Genomic DNA, 24,110 nt, shown 5'->3' on the forward strand with positions numbered 1-24,110 from the left:
AATTGTATCTCCCAATCAATTTTGTTTTCCTACTTCATGTCTTTATTACTCAGCCTACTTTGTTAAAAAAATCAGAAACAAGACACGGATAAGATTTGGTTCAATATGAAAAAGATTGAGGGTTGACCTTTTATTAAAGTGGGGACAGAAAAGTTAGGAATCTTCTGAAGATAGATAATTAGCTCCATTTAGACTTTTGGAATTAGAAAGAGGGCCAAGTCATTTTTCATAGAATACTATATACCAAAGTTTAGCAAGAGTAATAGTTGTCATGCAGTTGAATACTAAGTCCAGATGATCGATCTACACTCAGATATGGTTGACATGCTTTTAGACCCTATGATGAGATTTAAGGAAACATGATAATCGTCTCAGGAAAATAGTTGCAAGTTCCCACCAAATGATTTGAATTCCGAAGGAATCCATGAAATCGTGTCTCCTGAAGGAAAGAAGCTTTACTATCAAATGTACAGCATTCCCAACATCTCATCATTAGTGAAGCCATATGCTTGGTTTAATATTTATCGAAATCTAGGTTTCTAAGAGTGTAGTTTTATATGTATCATCCAATAGGCTCGACATAACCTTATAATTGCAGATACAGTAGCATCTCATTCTTAGCATTTCCATCGTAATATCAACATTACAGATACTTCGTTTTTTTTTTTTTAAAAAAAAAGATCTGAATTGAGGTGTAAACAGCGTAATGCATTCTTAATTCTTTGATCGGCATTATCATATTCCATTCAACTTGCATCCACATCCTATGAATCATAATTTGATCCGTTACATCGACTTCTCAATGTACACTAGAAAGGCCTGCAACTCCAAACAATTTCAGAGACTGTGATCATAAAATGCCATGAGATTGCCATATACCTTTAAGCAATATTGCCATGAACTTACAAGCTAGTTCACATGGACATATTTATTATTATTATTACTACCACTACTGCTACTATTGTTATTACTATTACTATTATTATTAGTAATAAGAGGAAGACATCAAGGAGCCATAGGGTCTTCCATCGGAGACAAGGTGAAAAAGAAGAAGCGAGATCCATCGGAGACAAGGTGAAAAAGAAGAAGCGAGGGCTATTATTCCTGTCGAAAGGCACTGGGAGTGGAGTTTGAGATCCATTTGGCCTGCCACTGGCGATGGCAGTGTGGGACGAAGGAGCGGTGCAGGAGGAACATGCGCGACAGCGGTATCACGATCGATAGGGAGGACGGGATGGGACATAGAATATACCGGGAGTTAGTGGGGTGGGGGGACAACGATGGGAGTCCTCAGTGGAACTGTCTCCGTCTTCCCACTCTTTATGGAGTAGATCCCACTTGGAGGCTTCAATCATAGAGCACCAAGAGCAGGTCCCTTTTGGCCTTTCCATAAGCTCATGATGCTCGGATGAATAATACAATGGTATATTACCAATGCTACATTATAAGATCAACAGAAACCTGCCCCAAGTAAGTACAGTAACCGTTGTTTCTTAACCATTCTTTTTTTTTTACTTCTAGCAAAATCAAGTCCACAAGCTGCTTCCTTTTCTCCATTTCTTTTACTTTTCTTCCTTTCTTTCGATAAACTTATGGTGCAGCTTTTGTGGACAATAGATGGTATATTGCTCGACTACGGCAACTTTTGCCAAAGACTAGGGCAACAACGAAGTCCTACCTACTAGGTTTTGCAGCCATCTTATTAGGTCACCCATTTAAAATGGTAGATCACAAACTCCAGTCCACCCCCCCTTCCCCCTCTCATGGTAGGTGGTTACTTTCATCTCAAATGAAGGGTGTCTATCTATATGAGGCTATCTTGGGATTGAAGAAAATCTCTCCTTTGGCAGCACTCCTTACACCCGACCTTACTTACTACCCATGCTTGAGGTCGGCTGTGCATGTATGACTGGAAAAGTTCCCCACCTTTACTCTCTCTCCCTCCCCCTATATCTTATCTTATATTAACAGCTCGTCCCAATATCTAAACTGAGGGGCCTGATGCAACGCAAAGTTTGGGACTGAAGGATTCTTGATGAGCATCTCTACTCGACACCCCTCTTAGCATCTGTTCTTTAGGTAAGCTTCTGCTCAAATCTAAAGATCTCTCTCTCTCTCTCTCTGTCTCTCTCTCTCTGTCTCTCTCTCTCTCTCTAATACACATACACACAGCGACCTTTTTTTTCATCCAAACTCTCACGGCAACTTCATATTGGTTTCGGGTAATATGCCAGTTTTTAACAGCACATTTTGCTTCTTATCTGGATATGTTTATGTTTTAGTATGACCCATGCTTTTGTTTCATCTTGCTGTCGTCGCTGCTGCTGTTGGTGGTGGTATTGGAAGGCTATGAAATTATTGGCAATTACTTACCACATGACAAATTTTTTCTGGCATTCCAACTACAGCTTCCTTGTCATCTATAGAAAGATTGTGGCTGTCATTCCATCTGTGACAACCATGTAATCTTTCTTTCTTCCCCTAGCCAAAGCTTATTAGGCAAAATTCTCAGCCTGATCGCATTCTAGTGTTTCCAATCTCAGATGATCCAACTTTACTTTTCTGACTCTGAGAAGTTAAATCTCCTGTGTCTCATTTCTCTGAGAGAGACATCAGATATGAGCCTCTACAAACAAATAGCATTGTGTAAATATTTATTTGTATAACTTCTGAGTCTATCAATGAGCATACAATTTTTCGGTGGGCCATTCGTTCAGGTTATCTCCACTGATTTCCTTTGAGCTAAAATGGACCAATGTATGCCAAGTATACATGTCTCTCAGTGTGGATGAAGATATGAGACGGTCAGTATGACAGCAATCTGTATACCTCTTCTGCATTTGGATTCGTTAGGAGGAAAGTAGAATCTTCTTTCTGTTTCTGGAGTTTTCAATTTTTGATCTCCAATCTTGTAGTCCTTATTTTAAAGTTATACCATTCCTCATGCAGATATTTCTTGCAAAAATTTCTGTAGGCAGGATGAGGCTGAGCGTACTCTAGATTTGGTGTTCTATAAGCCACATTTTGTGACAGACCATGAAGAATTTTTCACTATTTTCTCCCCTAATGTTTATAATCTTTGATCAGCAACACCAACTTTTTCTCCTCTTTTTTTTTTTTTTTTGTATTTCAATTTGAACCATAATGATGATGTATCAGATGCTAATTAGCACATCCGGATAATAATTTTCATCCCAAATCTTTGAATTTGGAAAACATGCACAAATCTTTTCTCAGAAAAGAAAAGCAATTCACAAATCAGGCAGCTAAAATTGCCTCACCAATGAACCAAATTGGTTCCAGCACATGTTACCATGAGCACATTTGTTCAATGGCCATTTAATATTGGAATGTGTACCCAATAGGTGAGGAGGTGATAATGGAATCCTTGTTGGAGCTTGGGTATGGATCATTCCATCCCAAAGTAGCACAGTAGTAAGTGGCATGGGGACTGCTCTTTAGCTAAAACCCCAACATTGGCAGCTAAATCTAGCTAGCTTTGAGGGAAAAAAAATTTCCCTCCTTTATCTCAGTGCTGAATCCTCTAACATGAGCTCAATATGTGCATCTTTTTGAGTTGGAGTTGGGTGAATAATGGGTCCCATTTGGCTTTTTATGTTGCCTTGGGCCCTTCTTCAGAAATGATATGTAGATCATTAACCACAACATATGTTTGGGATCCGAAAACTCCTCAAAATCCTTATCTTTAGTTTTGTCAGCACAAAAGGTCTCACATAATAAGGTTGAAAAAGGGCAACCTCTGTCACTGATACAGCCAACATTATGTCAATTCTAATCTGGGTGATGGTTGGCTGTCTGAGCCACAAGTCTAACCACACCACACCGAAGGTTGGGTGGGGTGTCCAATTATCTTTAAACTCTCTCGATCGAGGTGGCCTGAGGACAAAGCTGGCCCTCGAATTTTTCAGAAACAATTCTCCTATATTTTGGGAAATTATAGCCGCTCATTGCTATGAGCCCCATTCATCAAGCGCTCGTCTTGGTGCACTGCTACAGGAACAAGTAGTTGTGATTATCTGCATGCGCAGCTATGTAGTGCACACAGTGTAGGATATAATTTCTCCTATTTTTCAACATTTAATTTTTGACAACCTGAATGGGACTGACAAAGGGGCCAATGCACATTGGATTTTTCTATTTTTCATACCAATGCAGTAAGTTGTATTTGTAGACATCTGTATAATATTTCAGAATAGTATGATGATCAATATTCTTTTCCCCATATAACTGCAGCTATCTTGCAACAACAGATGATAATGAACTAACATAACCATTCTTGTCTCTGTGTTTAGGTTTAACGGTGACTTGAAGGAAGGTAAGATCTGTTGTTGATGGTAAGAAAGCTTATGTCATTCTTAGAAGGAAAGATAAGCCATAAAGATGAAGTACATGAAACTTGGAACAAAGCCAGACACCTTCTATACAGAAGAAGCTGTGAGGTATGTGGTGCTTCATTACAAAATGAGTTTAATTTGTACACAGAAGAATTTAGGGGATGTGTTGGAAATGAAGCTTTGAACTAAAAAAGGCTAACGATGACTATAGGAATGAATTTGTTTTCTTTTTTTTTTTAAATGTAGGGAGTCATAAATTAAAGAAATTGGTTAAAATAATATAGGCTTCTTTTAATCTTTAGTTACAGGTTCATCAGCAATATCCATTTACTGTCACTCTCTGCAGAAAATTGCATTCATATGCAGTTGCTCAAAAAATTTATGCCTATATTGCAGATCAGTGTTGTCAGATGTACCAGCTGACCTTATCATACGCACTAATAGCACGAAATTCCTATTGCATAAGGTACTCTATCTCTCTCTCTCTCATGCATCATGATTCATGTCATTGTTTCAGTTTGTTTTAAAACACCTTGGCACCATATCCACTCCAGGATCCAGGCCCCATCGCTAAGCTCACTGACAAGGATATTTGAACAATATTTCAGACATTTATACCAAGAAAAGATCGTTCCAATTGGTTGTCAGCTGCCTATACATTTCAAACTCAATAATGAGCATGACTGAACGGACATCATCAATGTTAAATATAACACCTTAAGCCCTTACAATGGATAATGAATCTCGAGGGCCAGGTTAATGTTTGTCAAAAGGGTGGCCTCAGCCCAAAGTATCTTTAATTGGACCAGCGTTCAGATAGGTGGACTTGCTAGTCCTAGTTTATTTCCTTTTAGTTTGCCTCATCTATTCTAAAACTCAAGAACAATACCCCATTGATGCGCATTATACCTAGATTAGCAATGCTTTTACGTTTCAATTACTACAAAGCTTTTGATTTCAGGTCTTTTTAACTGTAGTTTCCGCTTCTCCTGAAGTGTGGCCTCCTCCAACGCTTTTGCTCGAACATCGACAGCAACTCCGACCAACCGATTTCCATAGCTCTTCATGATATCCCAGGAGGGGAAGAAGCCTTCGAGCTGTGTGCAAAGTTCTGCTATGGAATCACCATCAGTCTCAGCGCCCACAACTTCGTGCAGGCAATCTCCGCAGCCAGGTTCCTACAGATGACCGAGTCAGTCGCCAAGGGCAATTTCATCATGAAGCTTGAGTCCTTCTTCGAGTCCTTCATCCTCCATGGCTGGAAGGATCCAATTGTAACACTCCAGTCTGCAGGGAAGCTCTCAGGTTGGTTGGACAATCCTAAGATTGTGCAACCATGCATGGATGCCATTGTGGAAAAAATCCTCACGCACCCATCAAAGGTTGGTTGATTTCATTGGCCATGCATATATATAAAGTTTGCCATTTGACTCATCTTTTCAGAAGAAAAATTAAACAAACCATTTAATTGTGAAACAAAAAAGTTCAATGCCAAAGTCATGTGGTTCATTACATGGTCACTAGAGCTAGCAGTCTCCTATTCGAAAGCAGAAATCACTGCGGAGTTCTCTACCACAACCACAAGACTTAGCTAAGACCTTCTTAAAGATCACAATGCATACTATTACATGTAACTAGGTGGCCATAATTTTGCTGTCCAGGTTACATGGTCCTACACATACACGAGGCCAGGCTACAGCAAGAAGGATCGCCGGTCTGTCCCCAAGGACTGGTGGACCGAGGATGTTTCCGAGCTCGACCTCGACCTCTTCCGATCAGTAATCTCTACTGTCCGGGCAACAAGGAAGCTACCTGCAGCACTCATGGGGGAAGCTCTCCATGTCTACGCATGCAAGCACCTCCCGGACCCCATGGAGGCCCAAGGCCAAGCTCAAAGCTCCACTGCCCGAACCGAAGAGACCTTAGCCAAGCACAAGCGTGTGCTCGAGTCCATCGTCAGCATGATTCCCAGCGAAGCAGGCTCGGTCTCTGGCAGGTTCTTGTTAAGGCTGCTCAAGGTGGCGATCTACATTGGAGCCTCGCCATCCACCAAAGCCGAGCTAGTGAGGCGGTCGGGCCGGCAATTGGATGAAGCAACCACAAGCGACCTCCTCATTCCACTGCCTTCGAATCCACAGGAGTATGATATCGGTGCAGTGGATGCAGTACTGGAGAATTTCCTGCTGCAGTTTCGCCGACCGATACCTCCAGAAGAGAGTGAGAGGATGCTTGGATCCATGGCGAGGGTGGGAAAGATCTTCGACTCCTACTTGCAGGTCATCGCACAAAACACCGACCTCCCAGTGTCCAAATTCGCCGATCTTGCGGAGTCCTTGCCGGACATGGCGCGCCAAGAGCACGACGGGCTCTACCAAGCCATCGACACTTACCTGAAGGTAAATCCTTCAACCTTTTTTCGCACTGTTTAATCCGATTGCACCTGAAAAGAGCTTCCAAAACGTGAGCTTGAAACCCAGGACATTGCACCTATTAGGCCAATATAATTAAACACAGAATACGATCACCCTTTCCATGGAAGACACTGTAGTTGCACCATATGGTGGTGCATGGCCGCATGGTGCATGCGCCTGTTGCTTTAAAAGTAGGGGTTGAATTATGGAATTTGAGTAAAACTTGAGTTGCTTGCTTGACTCACGTGAGTATTCCAAACGTTTGGAACATTGGATCTAGTTTCTAATTAATGGGACTTTTATCTCTGCATCGATCTCCTTAGGAGCACCCAGACTTGAGCAAAACGGAGAGGAAGCGGCTCTGCCAACTGATTGACTGCCAAAAGCTGTCCCCCGAAGCACGCGCGCATGCAATAGCGAACGACCGCCTGCCCCTGCGCACGATCGTGCAGCTCCTGTTTGCAGAACAAGAGAGGGCTCCGCCCGTTCGACCTTCAACTGAGATTTCAGAGGCGAGGGTAGCTCCGGATGACAGAAGAAGGCCGAGACAGGGGTCAGATGGAATGCTTGGGCACACAGGAGAGCAGGTGCAAGGTGGAAGGGCCAAGAGCCTGGAGATGCGGAGGATGGGGAGATCGCCATCGGAGTCCAGAATGGCCAAGAAGAAGGAGTTGGCGGTGGAGAGAGCGGAAGGATCAGGGAACAAGATCAGAATCCACCAATAAAAAAAAAAAAAAAAAAAGCTGCAGCGGTCATGATACATCCTCACTCGACCCCAACAAAAAAAGAAAAAGGTGAAAAAGAGAAACAAGGGAGGGAGATCTCAGTGGGAACTTGCAAAGATACTCATGATTTTTTTCTATATATATATATATCCAGAGACGAGGAGAGTTTGTGTGGGACGTAAATTTTGTAATTATTTGAGTGAGCAACGGATGATTGATCAAATAAGTTAGGAATGCCATTGCACAATTCAGAGGGGAAATTTGTTTGGACTTCTGCTTTCTGCTGTTTGATCAGAGCCCTATATTTTTTGTTTTATTTTATTTTCTGGTAAGCATGTATATCTCTTCTCGTCCAAACTGGAGTGTTGCTATGTCTATCTCCCATCCTGGTCAGTTTCCATCCAGATTCAGTTTGGATCCGTATTTCTTTTTTCTCAATAATTAAAATCTCTGTTTTTTAATACTCAAGGGTATGATGGTCGGTCCTACGTTCCACGCGGAGTTTTCACGCTCAATACTTGAGAGAGATCCTTTAGACATGTTATGTAGCTCCTCCATCTCTATGTCATCTCTTTTCTCTCGACTCTATGGACTGTACTCATGCTAGATCTGTGTGAGCAGCTTTTATACCAAAAAAAAAAAAAGAAGCAGAGTTTTCACCGTACATCAGCAAGAGATATTCATATATATTGCATATATACAGTATATGTAAATGTATTCAGATTGGAATATAAATATACTTAAGCCTGTTAGCAATAGTAAATCGAATCTTATATATAGAATCCGACTCTGATATGATAAAGTTATTGAAAATTTAAATTAAACTCATACGGATCATTAAATAATAATCAGGTTGGATTTCCTGGTGCCATTTTATACAAGCACGTTCCGGCAAATCATATTGAAATAGAGATAAGGTTTCCAGGCTACCTAACCTACTCATACTTTTGTGCCAGAAAAGTATTTATCATTACCAGTTAATTGTTATTAAAAAAATAATAATAGTTTGGTATTATAAAGAGAAGGAAATTATGGCCTGCAAAGGCTGCATGGTAGGAAGCTGGAAACCTTAGATCACAGCAATCAGGAAACATGGTCAAAAACATAGTCCATATAAAAGCTGTAAGGAGGAGGTCATGGCAAAACCATCTAAGAACTAAGTTTGCATTGGTTTCTCATATGCTTCACTTTTATTTACATAAATAATTAATGAAGTTCCTTGCTGATTTTTTTCTGTGTTTGCACTCACATTGACGACATAACACATTCACATAACTACATCCATAGTAACTATGTTTCCTACAACAAAAAAAAAAAAAACAAAAAAAAAGTTTCCCTATAACAAATCCTCCCCTGAAACTAGCCAAATAAGTTAGTCTTGCGAGAAGCAGAGCACATGAGAGAGAACAAAACATATCTATTACTAGAGCTCGACAACATTGTGTAAGAAATTACATGATGCTTTGGTTTGGTGTTGGCATAGTCAAAGATCAGATACACATGCAAGGAAAAACTAGAAATGGACCAATATGTATAGAACATCCACGGAGTTGGAGTGAAAGAAACAATTTTGCAGCTACATAAATGTAACCAGAAGGCTGCCTGCCTTGGGTAGTGTTTGACCTAGATTATCAGTTAAAAGGAAGGAATGCATATAGAATAAAATTAAGGAATACTGTGGTGAAGTAAAACCCTCACAACCCCTAGGAGTTGAATCTTATGGCGAACGAAGTATTCAAAAGATAGTATCTTATCCTTGATATCGTGCCTTATAAATTGCTTATCCTCGGCTACTACAATCTTGGCTGTGATGGTTCACTAAATGCTTAAGAACTCTAGACTGGGAATGAAAGAACAGATTTGGGCCTAGTAAAGGTACAAGGAAGATTCTAAATTAGTATGACTCCATCAAATCCTCTAGCAATACATAAACTGAAGGAAAGAATTCAGGAAGCTCAAGCATGTAACCATAGCTAAGATAGTCATGAAGACTATGAAGCAAATACAGATATGACAGCACAAAATTACTCATGAAAAGAAATTATCTTAACATGCTGTCTTTTAGAAGCATCTTTCAGGTTATAAATTGCAACCATGGCTGTTTGCTGTTGTTAAGGAATATTTAGAGATGCTTCCGATATTTACAGAGAACACTTGTCGAACCACTATTCAAAATTTTGCAACAGCAATAGCCCAAAAAGTGGCAAATGACAATAGACCTTTCCATCTAACAACAAACATAAGGTAATTAATTTGGTCCAATTACAAAATGAAATAGTTCAAAAGAACATCACATTTCTATGCAACATAGCACAAGAGCTGTGAAATGATAACACAATGCAACCTAATAACATAAGAAAACAATCTGCGATCAAATCTATCTAAAATGTGGAATGTAAGAGTATGCTTAAGCTTCAAAACTAATGCAATCATTAAAAAATAAAAACAGAACTCTTTCTTCTTGATAGAAAGACGAGTGAAATCCAGCATCAAAAAGTTTTACTTTTGGAACTCATCAGAGTAAATCTCACTCGATTAGCCAGTCATTTCAACTTACGTCTTGAGACCAATGAACTTATGGAAGGACTTGGTTATATGGTTTTCCATGTGAGTCATTACCAAATGTTGCTCCACAAAACTTTAATCAACTCTTTTCATTCAAATGATGAATTGTTTTTGGTAGAGGGCAAAACATTACACCTGTGCTGCAGATCACCTATGCAGCTGCTGCAGTAGCATCATCTGGCTTCATTGAGTAGAAGAGATCCAAGACATCAGCATGGTTACGAACACATCCTGGAGACTTAGAAAGTATATTATGTGCCAACTCATGCCTCCCTGCCTTGAGCAACTCTTCGAACATATGCAAAAACACCGTCTTTGAAGGGAATTCTTTCCCAGTCACTGCCTTCAAAAAACTCAAAGCATCATCCACAGTTCCTGATTTAGACATATAGCCAATAAATGGGTCAACAAAGGGGGGATATCCATGGCTTTTCATCAACCCCAGAAGACTGCAAGCTTCTTTGATATTTCCTTGACTTACCAACCTTTCAATCAGGAACTTGTATGTACTTTGCCAAGGTTCCACATTCTTTTTAGTGACCAAATCCTTAAGTATCTTGTATGCATCTTTTGCCCTGTTTTTCTGGCAAAACCCATTCACCAACACGTCAAAGGCACAGCCAACATTCTCACCATCCTTTCTTTCTATCATCTTATAGAAACACTGCAATGCCATCTCTAGCTTGCCAGCCCGAGAATGTTTTTGAACTAAAGATGCCCATGTCTTTGGATCCAAACTATACCCTGCTTTTTCCACATTATCTAAATATTCAAGCGCGTCATCCAATCTCCCAGCACTGCAAAGTCCAACCACAACCCGATCATGCACAGAACTGTCTGCTACAAAGCCCCCTTCTTCCATGGCTTTCAAGATCTTATCGCACTCTGCTAGTTTACCAACGCTCCTCAGTGATTTAAGAACCGTGTCGAAAACTTGTCCCTTGATAGAATTCCCAGCATTTATAAAAATGCGAACAACCCTAGTAATCAAATTCAAATCTGGATCTCTACTTACCACTGTTTTTCTCAACAGAAATACAAAATCCTGAGGTGAAGGCTTCTCTGAACTGCCCATTGCAAACTCATAAAGATTCACAGCCTCTGCAATCATTTTCCTATTGAGAAACCTTTCCAAGACCTTGATATATGTCTCCAGCTCCAACTCATGCCTGCCATTTCTGATCTTATGAAGAACATCCCAAAACTCTTTGATGCAATCTTCTCGACCAAGAACCCTGGCCATTGCATTATAAACTCTACCATCAATTTTAAAAGATGTGTTTTCCTCGACCCATTGGAAAACATCAGAGCCTTTTTAGGGTATGAGCTAATCCTTTCCAAGACTGCAACGACCAAATCAGACGACAAAACTACACCCAAGTCTTCTAGTTTCTTTTGAACGCCTTCACCTGATTCATCCGCTCCTCTCAAAATCTTGCAAATTTGAGGGCACATCCTCCCAACTACATTCTCATGGGAATTCAAGAAATAAATTTCCTTCAACAAATTGAAATCCCTCTCCACTTCCTGCTCTTTAAAACTCTCCGAGACTTTCAAGTAGGTTCCTTTTGATATCCCGAATCCTTTTTTCTTCATGATCTCAACCAAACCCCAAAATTCCTCTGACCGGCCCTTCGTGCCGATGATCTCAAGCAATGAATTATATGACTTCGAGTTCAGCCTGACACTACCTCTGTCCAAGACCCAATCGAAGAACCTCCGAGCGATGTCGGGGCTCCCTTCGAGGTCCTCGAGCACCAAGTTCACAGTCTCTTGGTCCAGCGAGAGATTAAGGGACTCTAATTCGGCCTTGATCTCATCAGACCCGATCGGCTTCAAGAATATCTGCGCCACGAGAGCGTGATCGTGATCCTTCCGATCGATGGCCGGCTCCGACGAGAAATAGCGGTCTCTAGGGCTTCCAAGAGCCTGCCGGCCGAGAAACGGAGCAAGAAAGCTACGATTTTGCGGTTCCCGGGCTCTCACCTGGAGATTTAGGGATCCAATTCTCGAGCTTCGAGCTGAGATCCGTGAAGAGCTCCGAAGAAAGAGCGCCTTCCACGCGTTCCTCATCTTGCTCTGGCGTCGAATGGAGGCCGGGGAATAGAACCGCTTCAACGTGGTTACTCGATAGCAGATTCAGACGTTCTATCCGTTGCCGGAGTTGGGACTTAGGGTTAGTGTTTCAGAGAATCTGGGTTAGGGTTAGGGTTTTGGGAGGGGTTTTAAGCGCCATACGAGCTCGGCGGCGGATCTGATAGAACTTTTTTTATACAAAGAAAATGGGCACCAGAGTGATGAGAGTAAGGGTATTTCCGGTATTTTATCTGTGAAGCGTATGTGGAGGGCAGGGACTGCGGGGTGGTTCTATATACACCCCCCCTATTGCTCAGGACACCCCCCAAAAATTAAAAAAAAAATTAAATACTCTCTACACCCCCCCCATTTGCTAAGGACACCCCTAAAAAATTAAAAATTCCTAAATTACCCCCCACCCTCCCCACCCCCTCACCTAAATTGCTCTCTACACCCCCCAAACCCCCCCCCCCACCCCGCTCTTCCCCTCCCCTCCCGCCGTCTCCCCCTTCTCCCTCTCGTCGCCGGTCGGTGCATTGCACCTCGCCAACGCCCAAAACCCCCCCGTTCCCCCTTCTCCCTCTCGTCGCCGGCATTCTCCCGATCTCCGACCACCTCGCCGGCTTCTCCCGGAACCACCTCCCCGGCCATCTCCCGAGCAACGAGCACCTCGCCGGCGCCTCCACGACCACCTCGAGGTAGCTCCCCCCCCGCCTCCAGTGCTCCGTTCGGCACTGGATCGCCGAACAGAACCCTTCTGTTCGGCTGAACAGTGCCGAACAGAAGCCTTCTGTTCGGCAACCCTCAACCGAACAGAAGCCTTCTGTTCGGCTGCACAGTGCCGAACAGAAGCCTTCTGTTCGGCTGCACAGTGCCGAACAGAAGGCTTCTGTTCGGCACTGTGCAGCCGAACAGAAGGCTTCTGCTCGGTTGAGGGTTGCCGAACAGAAGGCTTCTGTTCGGCACTGTGCAGCCGAACAGAAACCTTTTGTTCGGCGATCCAGTGCCGAACGGAGCACGAACCGTGAAAAAAAAATTTTCGAAACAAGATGGAACACGTACCTTTGCGGCCGATTCTTCGTCCCAAATCACTAGTTGCTTGTCCATGCTTCGAATGGGGCTTAAATCTCCTTCAAAGATCGCCTAAACGATGTAAATGGATCGAGGGGTTTAAGGGGGGTTTGAGGGGGGGTTTTTTTTTTCTTTTCAAAACGAAACGGAGGAGGAGGAAGGGGGGGTGTATGAGAAAATTTCAAGGGCAATATGGTAATTACACTAAAGGTTAGTTTGGGTATTTTTTTTTTTGGTTTTTGGGGGGTGACCTGAGCAATAGGGGGGGTGTATATAGAACTACCCGGGAGTGCGGTATGAGTTATGTGGAAATCTTCTTCTTGTTCTTATTCATTCTTTTTTTTTCCTTTTTTTTATTTTTTTTACGGATTCTTCATACAATACATGTAAGAATACACTTAATAAAATCAAAAAACATTAGCTCACAAAGTGCCTATGACAGCTCTCCTCTTCTGACCATAGAATGTACCCTAAGTGGTAGGCTGCGTAGACAGTCACCCAGTCGGCCGTCTTATTGGCTTCTCTGAATACATGCTTGGTTTGGAAGACCACCCCATCCCTCATCATCATCCCTATGTCCCATATCAGGGGGTAGTCTGTGCTCTCGTCCCTCGGCCTATTATGTGGAAATCTTTCCTCAGGATTTAGGAATAAGTGCGTTGAAACCTTAAACCTCTACCTATACAACGCATGGTATGCGTTATTACGTAATATTGATCATCTTACTTAGAAATTAAAATTAAGATATGACATGAAATCATATCATAACTATCATGAGTAACGTAAATGAGTGGATTAAGGGGTTGTTTGGTGCACAACTTGCATCTTCCCTCCTCCTGTAAAAAAAATATAAAATATATAAATAAAATCTACCTTATCCTATCAGTTTAAGCTTTTAGGACAAATAGTGATTTTAACATAATATCAAAGCAGAGATTCTGAATTCGAGCACTATCTTCGCACTCTTTAACTCTATTATTAAAAATTTCACATATTGGACTCATCCATTAAAGAAAATTCCGGCCCATATGTAAGAATGAGTGTTAAAAAATATAAAATATATAAATAAAATCTATCTCATCCTATTAGCTTAAGCTTTTAGGACAAGCACCAAATAGGCAAGATAGAGCCTTGTAAAGGGAGACGATTGGATTAACATATTTCTTGAAGATTATGGAGAAATAAATGATGATTAAATTAAATATCACTAACATAAAACAAATAATAGTAGGCATTAAGTTATAATAGGCATTCTAGGGTGATATTTCATATTTGGTTGCATGTGCAATGGCATTGTATATTCAACCACAAAGTAAAATAAGCTTAACCAGCCTAAACTTAGTAAAAATAAAAGTGTTAAAAGAATAATATTTTCTGTTATAGTGCAAAATCAAATCTTTGATGCATAATTTATAACTCCATCAAACACCAAAAAAGCATACAAAATTAATAAATATAGGTGGCCATGCTCCTAGACAATAAGAAGAGGATATAGTAGGGCATATGATACATAATTTTTAATCACACTTGGAAGATCCTAAAAGTGGTCGCAAGGAACATGACAATTGTCTGAACTTGATCACAAGCTGCACCTACAATATAAACATCAACTGTAAAATACAAAAAGAATACCATATATCTCATGATCATAATTTCTTCCATTATAAATGCCGAAGACCTTAAGCCCATAGGATGGCCCAATGGATATTGGGCCTTACAGCCCTGAAACAGCAACGCGGATCATATGTACCTCTCCTCCTAATGGATAAAGTCGTTCTGTTACGAGCTCTTCCGGCCCGGTTTATTAATAAACCCCTATCATTCCAATTCTATCTCCTGGAAGCAGTCTTCCCCTCGCGCCGGGCCATTCTAGAGGCCTCCGACCGCAAGAAAGGTGCTGATTTTTCTACACCTCTCTCTCTCTCTCTCTCTCTCTCTCTCTCTCTCTCCGTTTCTTTCTTCAATTCTTGTTTCACGTTTCTTTGATCGATCTTCTCATCTCCGCTCGTCGTGCTTGCAATTAGAAAAAGATGATATCTTTTGTCGTCTCTTTCTTACATTTTTCTTTGAGATCAAGCGGAGTTCTTCGTTAGATTGCTGTCATGGAGACGTATTGTCGATTTTGAAGAAATGATTGCCAGAAATCGTTTGATTGATGGTTAATGTTTGTTTCATGTTCAGTTCTTGGAATTTTCATTTCTTGACAGGTTCCTTTTTGAGGGTTCGTTCGTTTTCACGAGTAGGTCTAAAAAGACCGGATCTTTTGTGAGCTTGTTGGAATTTAATGACTGGGTTTTGCGGGGCAGAGTTTTTTTTTTTTTAAAAAAAGAAATGATTTTTTTAAAAAGAAATGATTTTTAAAAAAAAAGAAATGATTTTTTTTTCTGATGATACGCTTTTGCTAAATTTCCAAGATTTGCAGTTTTTCTATTTCGAGGTTATTTGGTGTCACTGTATCATGTTTCTTTTGGTGTGTATTTGGTTGCAGATTTGCAGGGAGTTACTTAAGTAAATTCTGAAAATTATTTTTACCGTGAATGTGCTTTCATAACTGCTTTCTTACTGCTGCAGTACAATATATTTGATTTGACTGACATGTGTAATGTTCTTTATTCATTAGTTGTGATTTTGTTTTTACTAACATGTTTTCTCAAAGTTTTGTTAATTGCGAAATTGGTTCTTGTAATACTGTTGCTTTCATCTTTGGGTTTACTTTGGTCCAGTTTTTATACGGACTATTGTTCTTGTGAAACAGCTTATTCCGTCTTTTGTAATAACTGCACGAATTACGAGTATTTGCAAGTCACGCCTTTGGAAATGTTTGCAATTTTTTCCATGTGATTTCATCAGAAGTGAATGGATGATAAATTTGGCTTGAACAACAGAATAAGTAACTTCCTCATATTGTTATTTCACAATTTAGTGCCTTTATTAAATTTCATGTCTTGGGAATTTTTCCATTTTTCACTTTTCATGTGCAACTGAAGTCTTAATGGAAAATTCTTATTAATATGAAATTTCCCTTTCAATTTTCAGCATGATATCTTTACCATCTAGAACAGTGCCTACGCTCACAATTTCATCCAGGAGCTCACCAGGTACTTCATTTTGTAATATTTAGAATCTCTAAGATGATCTAATGCTTAATTTGGTGTGGAATAATTTTTAAAGGGATCTGTGTAGGTTTTCTTATGCATTTGTTTTATTTACATAGTTGCCACTATAGGAAATGGATTCGGGAAACCATATGAAAGATCATGTTGAATAGCTTTTCTCTATTCAGAATAGTTTTAAACTCTTCCTTGTTGGACTTTTTTTTAAGGAAATTGAGGTTTTAAACTATCAATATGATATGTTAACAAGAAAATCATTATCTTTTGGAAGTAGAGGTAACTCATAATACATAAGCTTCCAACAATGCTGTGTATATGATCTTCTCATGATAAAATAATGTGCAGAACGCCTACAATATGTTTGTTATGTGCAAACATAGTTGTGGAATATTAGTTTGTTGATAAATTAATTGATGGAACACATGTTAGAGACAATGACCAAGTAGGTATTTTTGAATGGTTTATGTTTTTGTTTTCCTAAAAATCAGTTGAAAATTATATTCCTTTGCAATTTATTTTTTCTTAAAAAAAATTGTATATCTTAGCTTGCCAGTCCTGAATACACATAGAATTATGTTCCTATGCATACACATAGAATGCAAGTTTAAGTTATTTTATCATCTTCAGTGCTCTTTCAGGGAGAAGGAAAATGGCAAGTTGCTTATTATATTATTTGGAATCAAGGAATATCTGTAATGAAGGAACTAGAGGACACTACTTTGCTACAATGGAAGCACCTAACACACTCTATATACAAAAGCATGCACTGTCTCATGTGAAGAGTACTTTTTTTTAAAACAAAATGTGTGTGTGTGTATCAAAACTTATTTTGTTGTACTACAAAGAGTGTACCTTTGTCTTGAACAAAGTTCTAAATTGTATTGATCCTTTAGGTGCATCTTGTATAATTTGATGGAGGAACTACTCTGTTTATTTCCAAATTTCTGAGTTCCTTATATACGATGAAATCTATTAAAAAACATAATATTAACTTTGGGAAAATGCTAATATTCCAGCATCATAAATAGTTTCTTAAAGTTGCAGTCCATTTTTCCCATAATATAATATGTGGTATATATCCACCTTTATGGAGGAAAAGGAAGTTACTATCCATATAATGTGGATGTATCTTGGGATGCCTGTTGCATCTGAGTGAGACATTACATGCTAAATATGTGTATTGAAATCAGGAAACCATTAGGTAAAGTTTGCCAACTGCAAATTTGAGAGGATGGAGCTTTATCAAAAAAAATTTTGATGCTTGCTAAACACTTATCTGCTTTATGTGTTCCCTTAGAGCATGGTATTTCTAAACCAATTTTATTATGCCATTCAACTTTTGATCATGTGCAATGGTGCCTTAGGAATTCTATGTGCAGCAGCTGGAAATTGCCTAATACGCTTGGGTGGAATAGTTAGTTGCTTTTAACATCATCGATGAAATCATTAAATTGAGAATACAATCATATAATTTGATTTGCTAAGAAGGCTATAGGACATCTTTGACAAGCTGACTATTTCATATTTCAATTTCATAATTATGTCTTGTTTTCTGCTTCTTTATGGAATGACTGTTAGATTCAGATTCTATGTTCCCCCTTCATCCTTTGGTGATTATGCTATATGATCATGTGATGCAGAAAAAGCGAAGATTTTGCAGGCCCAGAGGCTCCAATTTACCAAGTCTGGTCTTGCAGTACCCTGCACCAAATGTCAGCCATGTCAAAACAGACAAACCACTCAGCAGCTGCGCTCTACTGTGGTGGTCTGTGCTGCTGCTTTGGTATGTGGTTTGTAACTTTTCCATGAGTTAAAAAGCAACAACAAATTGGGTATGGCAAAGTCCATGATTTTTTATCCATAAAGTTTAATGATGTTATGTTGCCAATTAGCAGAATGACTCAAACTCTGGTATTAAATTGTGTTGTTTGATTATAAAATCTCCTTAATTATGTCTAAGGTTTAATGGTTGATGCAGCTATATTGTCTGGTAAAGACTGAAGGCTTGGTTTTAGAAATTCAAACTTTCAGCTGGCTTATCTAATTCCTAAGATGTTAATTGTGCTTCAACATAAGAATGATCAAACGTATACTTATCTGTTATAGTGTAGGGCATGTAGATATGTGCGTGGAAAGCACATGGAAAATGCCCTTGAAGTTTGTTTAGAATTTGTTGAACTCTCAGGAATTCTCCAGGTCTGTTTGGTGTTCCTCCTTGGTTGCTATTGCTTTTCGAAACATCATAAGCAAAACTAGGGAAGAGTTGGGCTTTCGGTTAAGAGGGGGGAAAAACTTTATTAGCTAACAAGCGGATGGCCACAATTTAATCTCAAAGAGCTTATTTGCAATTGCTAGGTTTTGGAATAGCTGACAGGTTCGGGTTTAGCCAAGCAATATTGATAGATAGAATCATTCTTTAACTCATGGGAGGCATTTTTTTCCTGTTTCACCTCATGGAAAAAAAGAAACTAATGGTTTGTCAAAGGCCGATATTTATTTATTTATTTAGTTTCTTTTTGGGTTGGGCGAGTGGGACTTGCCGCTTCTTTCTTTGTGTGAAATAAAGGAGGTGGCAAAGGTAGTTTCATCAAGTTTTGGTTTTTTACACACTCCCACACACTTTTAAGAAACCGGAGAGAGACCTGAGATGCATGCACTTTTAAGCAAGCAGAGAGAGACCTGATACACACGTGTGCACCTGTGCACAGTGCATACACGCTCACACATAACATGCACATGCGCATGAACAGAGCATGTGCACTTGGAAGAAAGCAGTGAGTGACCTGACTCGCACGCGTGAGGGCACCTGAAACTTACACTTGGAAGAAAGCAGAGAGAGAGAGAGAGAGACCTGATGCCATGAATTGGATTGTTCCCTTAACCCTAGCAGTTTATGTCGTGTGTCTGCAGGCCTCTGTATAAGTTTTCACTTTATATAAGTTGGTCCCTTTATAGGGGTTTTAAAGTGCATGCATAAATTTAGAGGTGTCATTTGGGGCTCTTTTATCCACGGAGACCAAAAGAATTTTGAATTTGACCTACTGAATCCAAATTTCTAATAGCCTGATCATTGCCTGATCTGAAAAAAATGCATAGTCTGGTCTGAAAACTTACCCAAAAGTATTCGCAAAGGGCAGGATTAAAAAGTATGACTTTATTCTTGAAATTTAAACATTATTATGGTAGACATGTGGGGTCATAGGGTGCACAAATATTGCTAAATCTAGTTAGTCAAGAGGGGTATGTATAGGACTCCAAAGGTAGTGGATGGGTGTTAGCTTTAGGTTGAGGATATGCGCACATGTAAGGTTTTGGGGGTTGGGCTTTACAGGATCTAGCCTTTATAGATGTTATGTCCTAAGGTGCCCACTATTGGGTTGGTATCTGAGCATGTGGAATTGAGTGCTGGAGGGCTACTAAGTTCACAGAAACAAGGATATTGGGTTGAAGCAATGAGGGACTTCTAGGAGTTCTTTGCTAGTCTTTGGGTTAGCTGGGATTAGTGTTAATGGTGTAAACCCTTTGCAGTCGACTGCTGTTTCCAGTTCTTTTGTTCTCTTCTCTTAATGCCTCCTGCTCGGCACACAAAGTGATTCCTTTTCAGCCATCCACACTATTCTTATAATGTCTCGGACTTGAGGGGGATATATTCCCTTCAGCGACCAGCTAGGTTGTGTTCTTTATTTGAGAATAGTTTATGAATAGGAGGACCCTTTTTTGCTAGACTTTTGACAAATGTGAAGTGTTTAATGAGCTCATTAGAATGTCTTTGAGTGTTCCCATACTTTGCAGTGCTTCAGTTGAAAGGTTGGACCATTCCGTTTCTTATCATATGGTAAATTATTTCTCAATGCTATCCTGTGGCAACTGGACTTTCAAAGGAAATGATCAATTAAATCTTAAAGAGAATATAAAACAGTATCATATTTAACATAGTTCCAAGACTAAATTTATTTGAAGAGATTCTGATCGTGGACTGATGGTCTTCTGGTTTTCCTGGTGCTGATGTTGGTGTTGTTAGCATCCATTTTTCTTGGAGTGTTGCATGACTGGGGGTGCCACTGCTGCTGCTACCGTTTGTCTGAATAAAGGCTCTCGAGGACTTTCTGATGTAGCAATTCTTGGTTGATATTCTTTGCTGGCTGGATCTGGTTATGTTTCAACTATTGGTTGCTGGTAGCAATGTTTTAAACTGAATTGTTCATCAAACCAGAAAAGGGACCAGGTCCTGGGTCACTGGTTCAACCGTTGGGTTAACCAAAATCAACCTATGGTATCAATGACATAATAAATATAATTAATTATATATATAATTAGATTAAAATTATAAATATATACAAAAATTTCCAAATTTATTAGCATTTTTCTGACAACTTTTGGTACTTTCTAATCTCTATAATAACACCACATTAATGCACAACATCATAGTGTCACTATATTTCATTCGAGCTTTCCAAACTATGTTAAAACAAATAGCACAAGATGAATAAAAGCATATCATACTCCAATATGAATACAGATGCAAACTTCAAATTTTTAACAATATATATCAATTTCTTTGAAGATAAAAGAAATAAAAGATATGAGTAAAAGCATATGAACATATTAATATACCTAATTTCTGCCTTGTATTGTTTGTAAAAGAATCAAAATTCAACAAGTTTCCACTAGTCCTAAACTACATTTTCCTCAAATCATTAAGCATAAATAAATTATCAATCTGGGGGCTAATTCATAGTGAAGTAGTAAAATGCTAAAATTAAGCTAGCTTAACAATTAACAGTACATAATGAAGTAGACAAGTGATAAAACTAAATTCTTCCCTATTTCATTCCGAATTCTTCACTATTCACTATGTTACTTCTACAACATATCTATTTATATAGACACAATATAACCTTACATATCCCACTGTATTAGACTAATACTATTAGTGCTTACAACTTCTGAAAGACAAATAACTAAATACTTTTGGAAACTCCTGAAGACATCATGCATGAACCAAAATTAACAAGTGTAGAAATATTAATATACATTTAATATTAATAAGACTTTGAAGCATGATAACCAGTAGTTATTAATAGCATAAATAATACTGGACTTCTTAACTAAATATATACTATACTTCTTAACTAAATTATGGCCACTCCAAATGGGTTGAACCAAGTTGGGCTGCTGACCCAAAATTGTTGGTCCTTCACTCCTGCATCAAAGGCTAAAGACCTGATGCTATCATAGCAAATGGAAAGGCAAATCCAAAGTGTTCTGGCTCTATTTCGGCCTTAATGTGGATGAAGTCTTATAAGCTAGCTAACACCATTAAGCACTGAGAGCAAAGAGGTATAGAGAGGGACTGGGAGGTGGTGATAGGGGGACGGTTGAGAGAGGGAGGGAGACAGAGAGGGAAAGAGAGCCTGGAAGGGGATGGGTGCTGCTACTTGTCTGCCTGCCACCAGGCTCTGACGAGGAAGGTGCAAGGTGAGTGGGGGAGAGAGATGGGTAATTGCTGCTGGCCATTGGCCTGCCATTAGGCTTCGACGAGCAAGGTGGAGAGAGAGAGAGAGAGAGAGAGAGTAGGGGAGGTCTTGTTGCTGCCTGCCGGCCAGCCAGTGGGCTCCAGGTAGGGAGAGGATGGGAAGAGAGGAAGAGAGAAGGATTCAAGGTGATCTTTGCTTACCTGGGCTGGCTGGTGGTTTGGTGTTGACCATCCTCGGTCGCACCGATGCTGGAGAGGAGAGGTCTAATTCGAGGAGCCTTCAGGGTGGGAGAGGAGGCAATGGGGCGTTGGGGACCTTGGGTGAGATCGAACCTTAATCCCTTTTTCAGAACCTAAAGTTTTATGTATTTCAAGAAACGGCTGGTATGCTCGAAGCCAAAATAGTTCGAACGAGCTGCAGGTTTAAGCGTGGGTTTAAACAGTTTCACTAAATTGACCGGTTCTTCAAGCAGTCTAGTTTTATGGGGGTATGCAGACTGGAGACCTGACTGGTTGAATTGTTAACTGGTTCAACCGGCCAGTCAGGTCCAGTTCTTAAAACTTTGGCTGCTCCTCTTCTACATGCTTGTGTCATGTACTTCTCATGCTGCCACTTTAGTTAGTTCCCCTGCTATGCTAGCCTTCTATTGTTTTACATGTTTCTGATTATTTGATATGACTTTGGGATAGGCATTTTGGTGGACTAAAAGTGAGAATCATGTGACTTAGTAGCTTTTTCTACAAAGTTCTTGTAGTTAGTTTAGTTTCTCTTGATTTCTATTGGCCCACAGGTGATTTTGTTGTCTTTGCATCTTGAACTAGTCTTGATTCCATTTTTCTCCACCTCTTTGCCTGCCCGCTGTATCTCTTGGTTATTTTAAGTTTCTTCTTGTTGGTGCATGTATGTGTGTATAAGACTTGACGCTTCTTCGGTTCATTGTTATTCTTAATTACCCTACCATCGGTAATTTTTTTATTATTTCTGCTACAGAGTGCAAGATGTGCAGCAGAGCAAACACAGACTGTCACACGCCAATCATCAACAATTACAATTGCTCCCATCCAAGGTAATACCAAACCAGTGTTTTGTAAACTACTGATAAAGAAAAAAATGTATTTTTCCTGCACCAAAGCCTGAAAGTTGTGAAATAATGATTTGCCTGCATTATGTTTTGCCTTCATTAAATTCTGGGATCATTGACAAGAAAAAGTGTGTTTTCATGTGGATTTCAGGAAAAGAGAAGTCACCAGAGCTCGATGATGGAGGTGCTGGATTCCCACCTCGTGATGATGGTGACGGTGGAGGGGGTGGTGGCGGTGGAGGTCATCATTGGTCAGGTGGTTTCTTCTTTTTTGGTCTGCTTGCATTCCTTGGCTTCCTGAAGGATCAAGAGAGCGAGGGCCCATACAGGGATAGCAGGAGAAGATGATTGATCCAGCCCAGCCTGGTTTAGTGATAATAATATGATAATATGCTGTTGTACACATGTAGTACATCCCTTTTGCCCATCTTTTATCAAAAGTTGGGGATCAAAACAACAAGAAAGAAGAAAAAGAGAGGATGGTTGTTGATGATTTAATTTTCTAAGTCTAAGGTCCATTAACGCATGGAAGTGTATTGAAGATCCACCGGACATACATGGTGATGTTTTGGTGGGGGGTGGTCCATTTTGAACTGAAAATTAGAACATGCATATTTGTTCTCTAATGGGTTAGTTTGCTGTTGTGCATGCTGCAAGAAGTCTTGCCTTTGAAATTATATATGTATTTCTTGTTCTATATTTTATTTTGGATATGGTTAGATGCCTCAATTGCCAGGATTGAGTGTTGGTACTCAATCCTGAAATACTTATGTATCCTGGAATTCAGTGATCTGGAGCTGTAAAGGTCTTCACAGCAGAGCAAACAAATGAGACATCGAAAGGTTAATGAGGAGCAACATGATCTGACCCGTTGCTCAGGACTGGGTTCTACAGTAACCCATCCATGCTTCTAAGAATTGATGTTTAAGAGCTTTTGCAGTTTATTTTTGAGTAAAAGGTAAGGGAGATTATTTTCTGTTGCTCTCTGAAATCCAATCATCTAATGACTACGGTGTAGATCATATCAAAATCCTGTCTTATGATCATTATGCCATGCAGTAGTTGCAAGCTGTTTTTCTTCAATTTGCCATCGGCAGAATTTATTTATTGCTGAAAATTGCTGAATCGTCAGTCACCATCAAGTTTTGCTCCAGCAGTAGAAAATAATAAAGTGAAAGACTAAGGTTGTTCTTGGAAAGGGTGGTATTGATCTCAATACTGTGGGATTTCTGGTTC

General features: G+C 39.8%; 3 protein-coding genes across 8 annotated transcripts; 2 read left to right on the forward strand and 1 right to left on the reverse strand.

Annotated features, from left to right (window-relative positions):
• The first annotated feature begins 1,645 nt into the window (after window positions 1-1,645).
• LOC103702371 (BTB/POZ domain-containing protein At5g47800) lies at window positions 1,646-8,601 on the forward strand. 3 transcript variants are annotated; one of them, XM_008784780.4, is made up of 6 exons: window positions 1,646-2,079; window positions 4,314-4,460; window positions 4,752-4,821; window positions 5,333-5,737; window positions 6,017-6,751; window positions 7,090-8,601. In XM_008784780.4, exons 2-6 carry the CDS (start codon window positions 4,402-4,404, stop codon window positions 7,489-7,491), a joined length of 1,671 nt encoding a protein of 556 aa, XP_008783002.3. In that variant the 5' UTR covers window positions 1,646-2,079; window positions 4,314-4,401; the 3' UTR covers window positions 7,492-8,601. The 3 variants fall into 3 exon arrangements, with proteins under 3 accessions (XP_008783002.3, XP_038983873.1, XP_038983872.1); XM_039127945.1 differs by having other exon boundaries at window positions 5,351-5,737; XM_039127944.1 differs by lacking the exon at window positions 1,646-2,079 and adding an exon at window positions 2,452-2,804.
• On the reverse strand, window positions 6,715-12,315 carry LOC103702441 (pentatricopeptide repeat-containing protein At3g02490, mitochondrial-like). Its single transcript, XM_008784880.4, has 2 exons — window positions 10,192-12,315; window positions 6,715-6,795 (listed from the first exon to the last, which is right to left on the reverse strand). The coding sequence occupies exon 1, from the start codon at window positions 11,297-11,299 to the stop codon at window positions 10,208-10,210; it is 1,092 nt and encodes a 363-aa protein (XP_008783102.2). The 5' UTR covers window positions 11,300-12,315; the 3' UTR covers window positions 6,715-6,795; window positions 10,192-10,207.
• Window positions 12,316-14,991: 2,676 nt separating this feature from the next.
• On the forward strand, window positions 14,992-23,573 carry LOC103702370 (protein FERTILITY RESTORER RF2, mitochondrial-like). Of its 4 annotated transcripts, none has more exons than XM_008784779.4 (5): window positions 14,992-15,097; window positions 16,240-16,301; window positions 17,957-18,099; window positions 22,778-22,859; window positions 23,026-23,573. In XM_008784779.4, the coding sequence occupies exons 2-5, from the start codon at window positions 16,241-16,243 to the stop codon at window positions 23,220-23,222; spliced, it is 483 nt and encodes a 160-aa protein (XP_008783001.2). In that variant the 5' UTR covers window positions 14,992-15,097; window position 16,240; the 3' UTR covers window positions 23,223-23,573. The 4 variants fall into 4 exon arrangements, with proteins under 4 accessions (XP_008783001.2, XP_026658517.2, XP_038983874.1 ...); XM_026802716.2 differs by having other exon boundaries at window positions 22,784-22,859; XM_039127946.1 differs by lacking the exon at window positions 14,992-15,097 and adding an exon at window positions 15,628-16,093.
• The last annotated feature ends 537 nt before the right edge of the window (window positions 23,574-24,110 follow it).

The sequence above is a fragment of the Phoenix dactylifera genome, chromosome 7 (assembly GCF_009389715.1).
Source record: "Phoenix dactylifera cultivar Barhee BC4 chromosome 7, palm_55x_up_171113_PBpolish2nd_filt_p, whole genome shotgun sequence".
Classification (NCBI taxonomy): domain Eukaryota; kingdom Viridiplantae; phylum Streptophyta; class Magnoliopsida; order Arecales; family Arecaceae; genus Phoenix; species Phoenix dactylifera.

Coding starts and splice junctions, on each gene's coding strand:
- LOC103702371 (XM_008784780.4), top strand. CDS start 4,402: ATGAAGTACATGAAACTTGGAACAAAGCCAGACACCTTCTATACAGAA. Junction 4,461..4,751: donor TATACAGAAGAAGCTGTGAG/GTATGTGGTGCT, acceptor CCTATATTGCAG/ATCAGTGTTGTCAGATGTAC. Junction 5,738..6,016: donor TCCTCACGCACCCATCAAAG/GTTGGTTGATTT, acceptor TTTGCTGTCCAG/GTTACATGGTCCTACACATA.
- LOC103702441 (XM_008784880.4), bottom strand. CDS start 11,299: ATGGCCAGGGTTCTTGGTCGAGAAGATTGCATCAAAGAGTTTTGGGAT.
- LOC103702370 (XM_008784779.4), top strand. CDS start 16,241: ATGATATCTTTACCATCTAGAACAGTGCCTACGCTCACAATTTCATCC. Junction 16,302..17,956: donor TTCATCCAGGAGCTCACCAG/GTACTTCATTTT, acceptor CATGTGATGCAG/AAAAAGCGAAGATTTTGCAG. Junction 22,860..23,025: donor TACAATTGCTCCCATCCAAG/GTAATACCAAAC, acceptor TGTGGATTTCAG/GAAAAGAGAAGTCACCAGAG.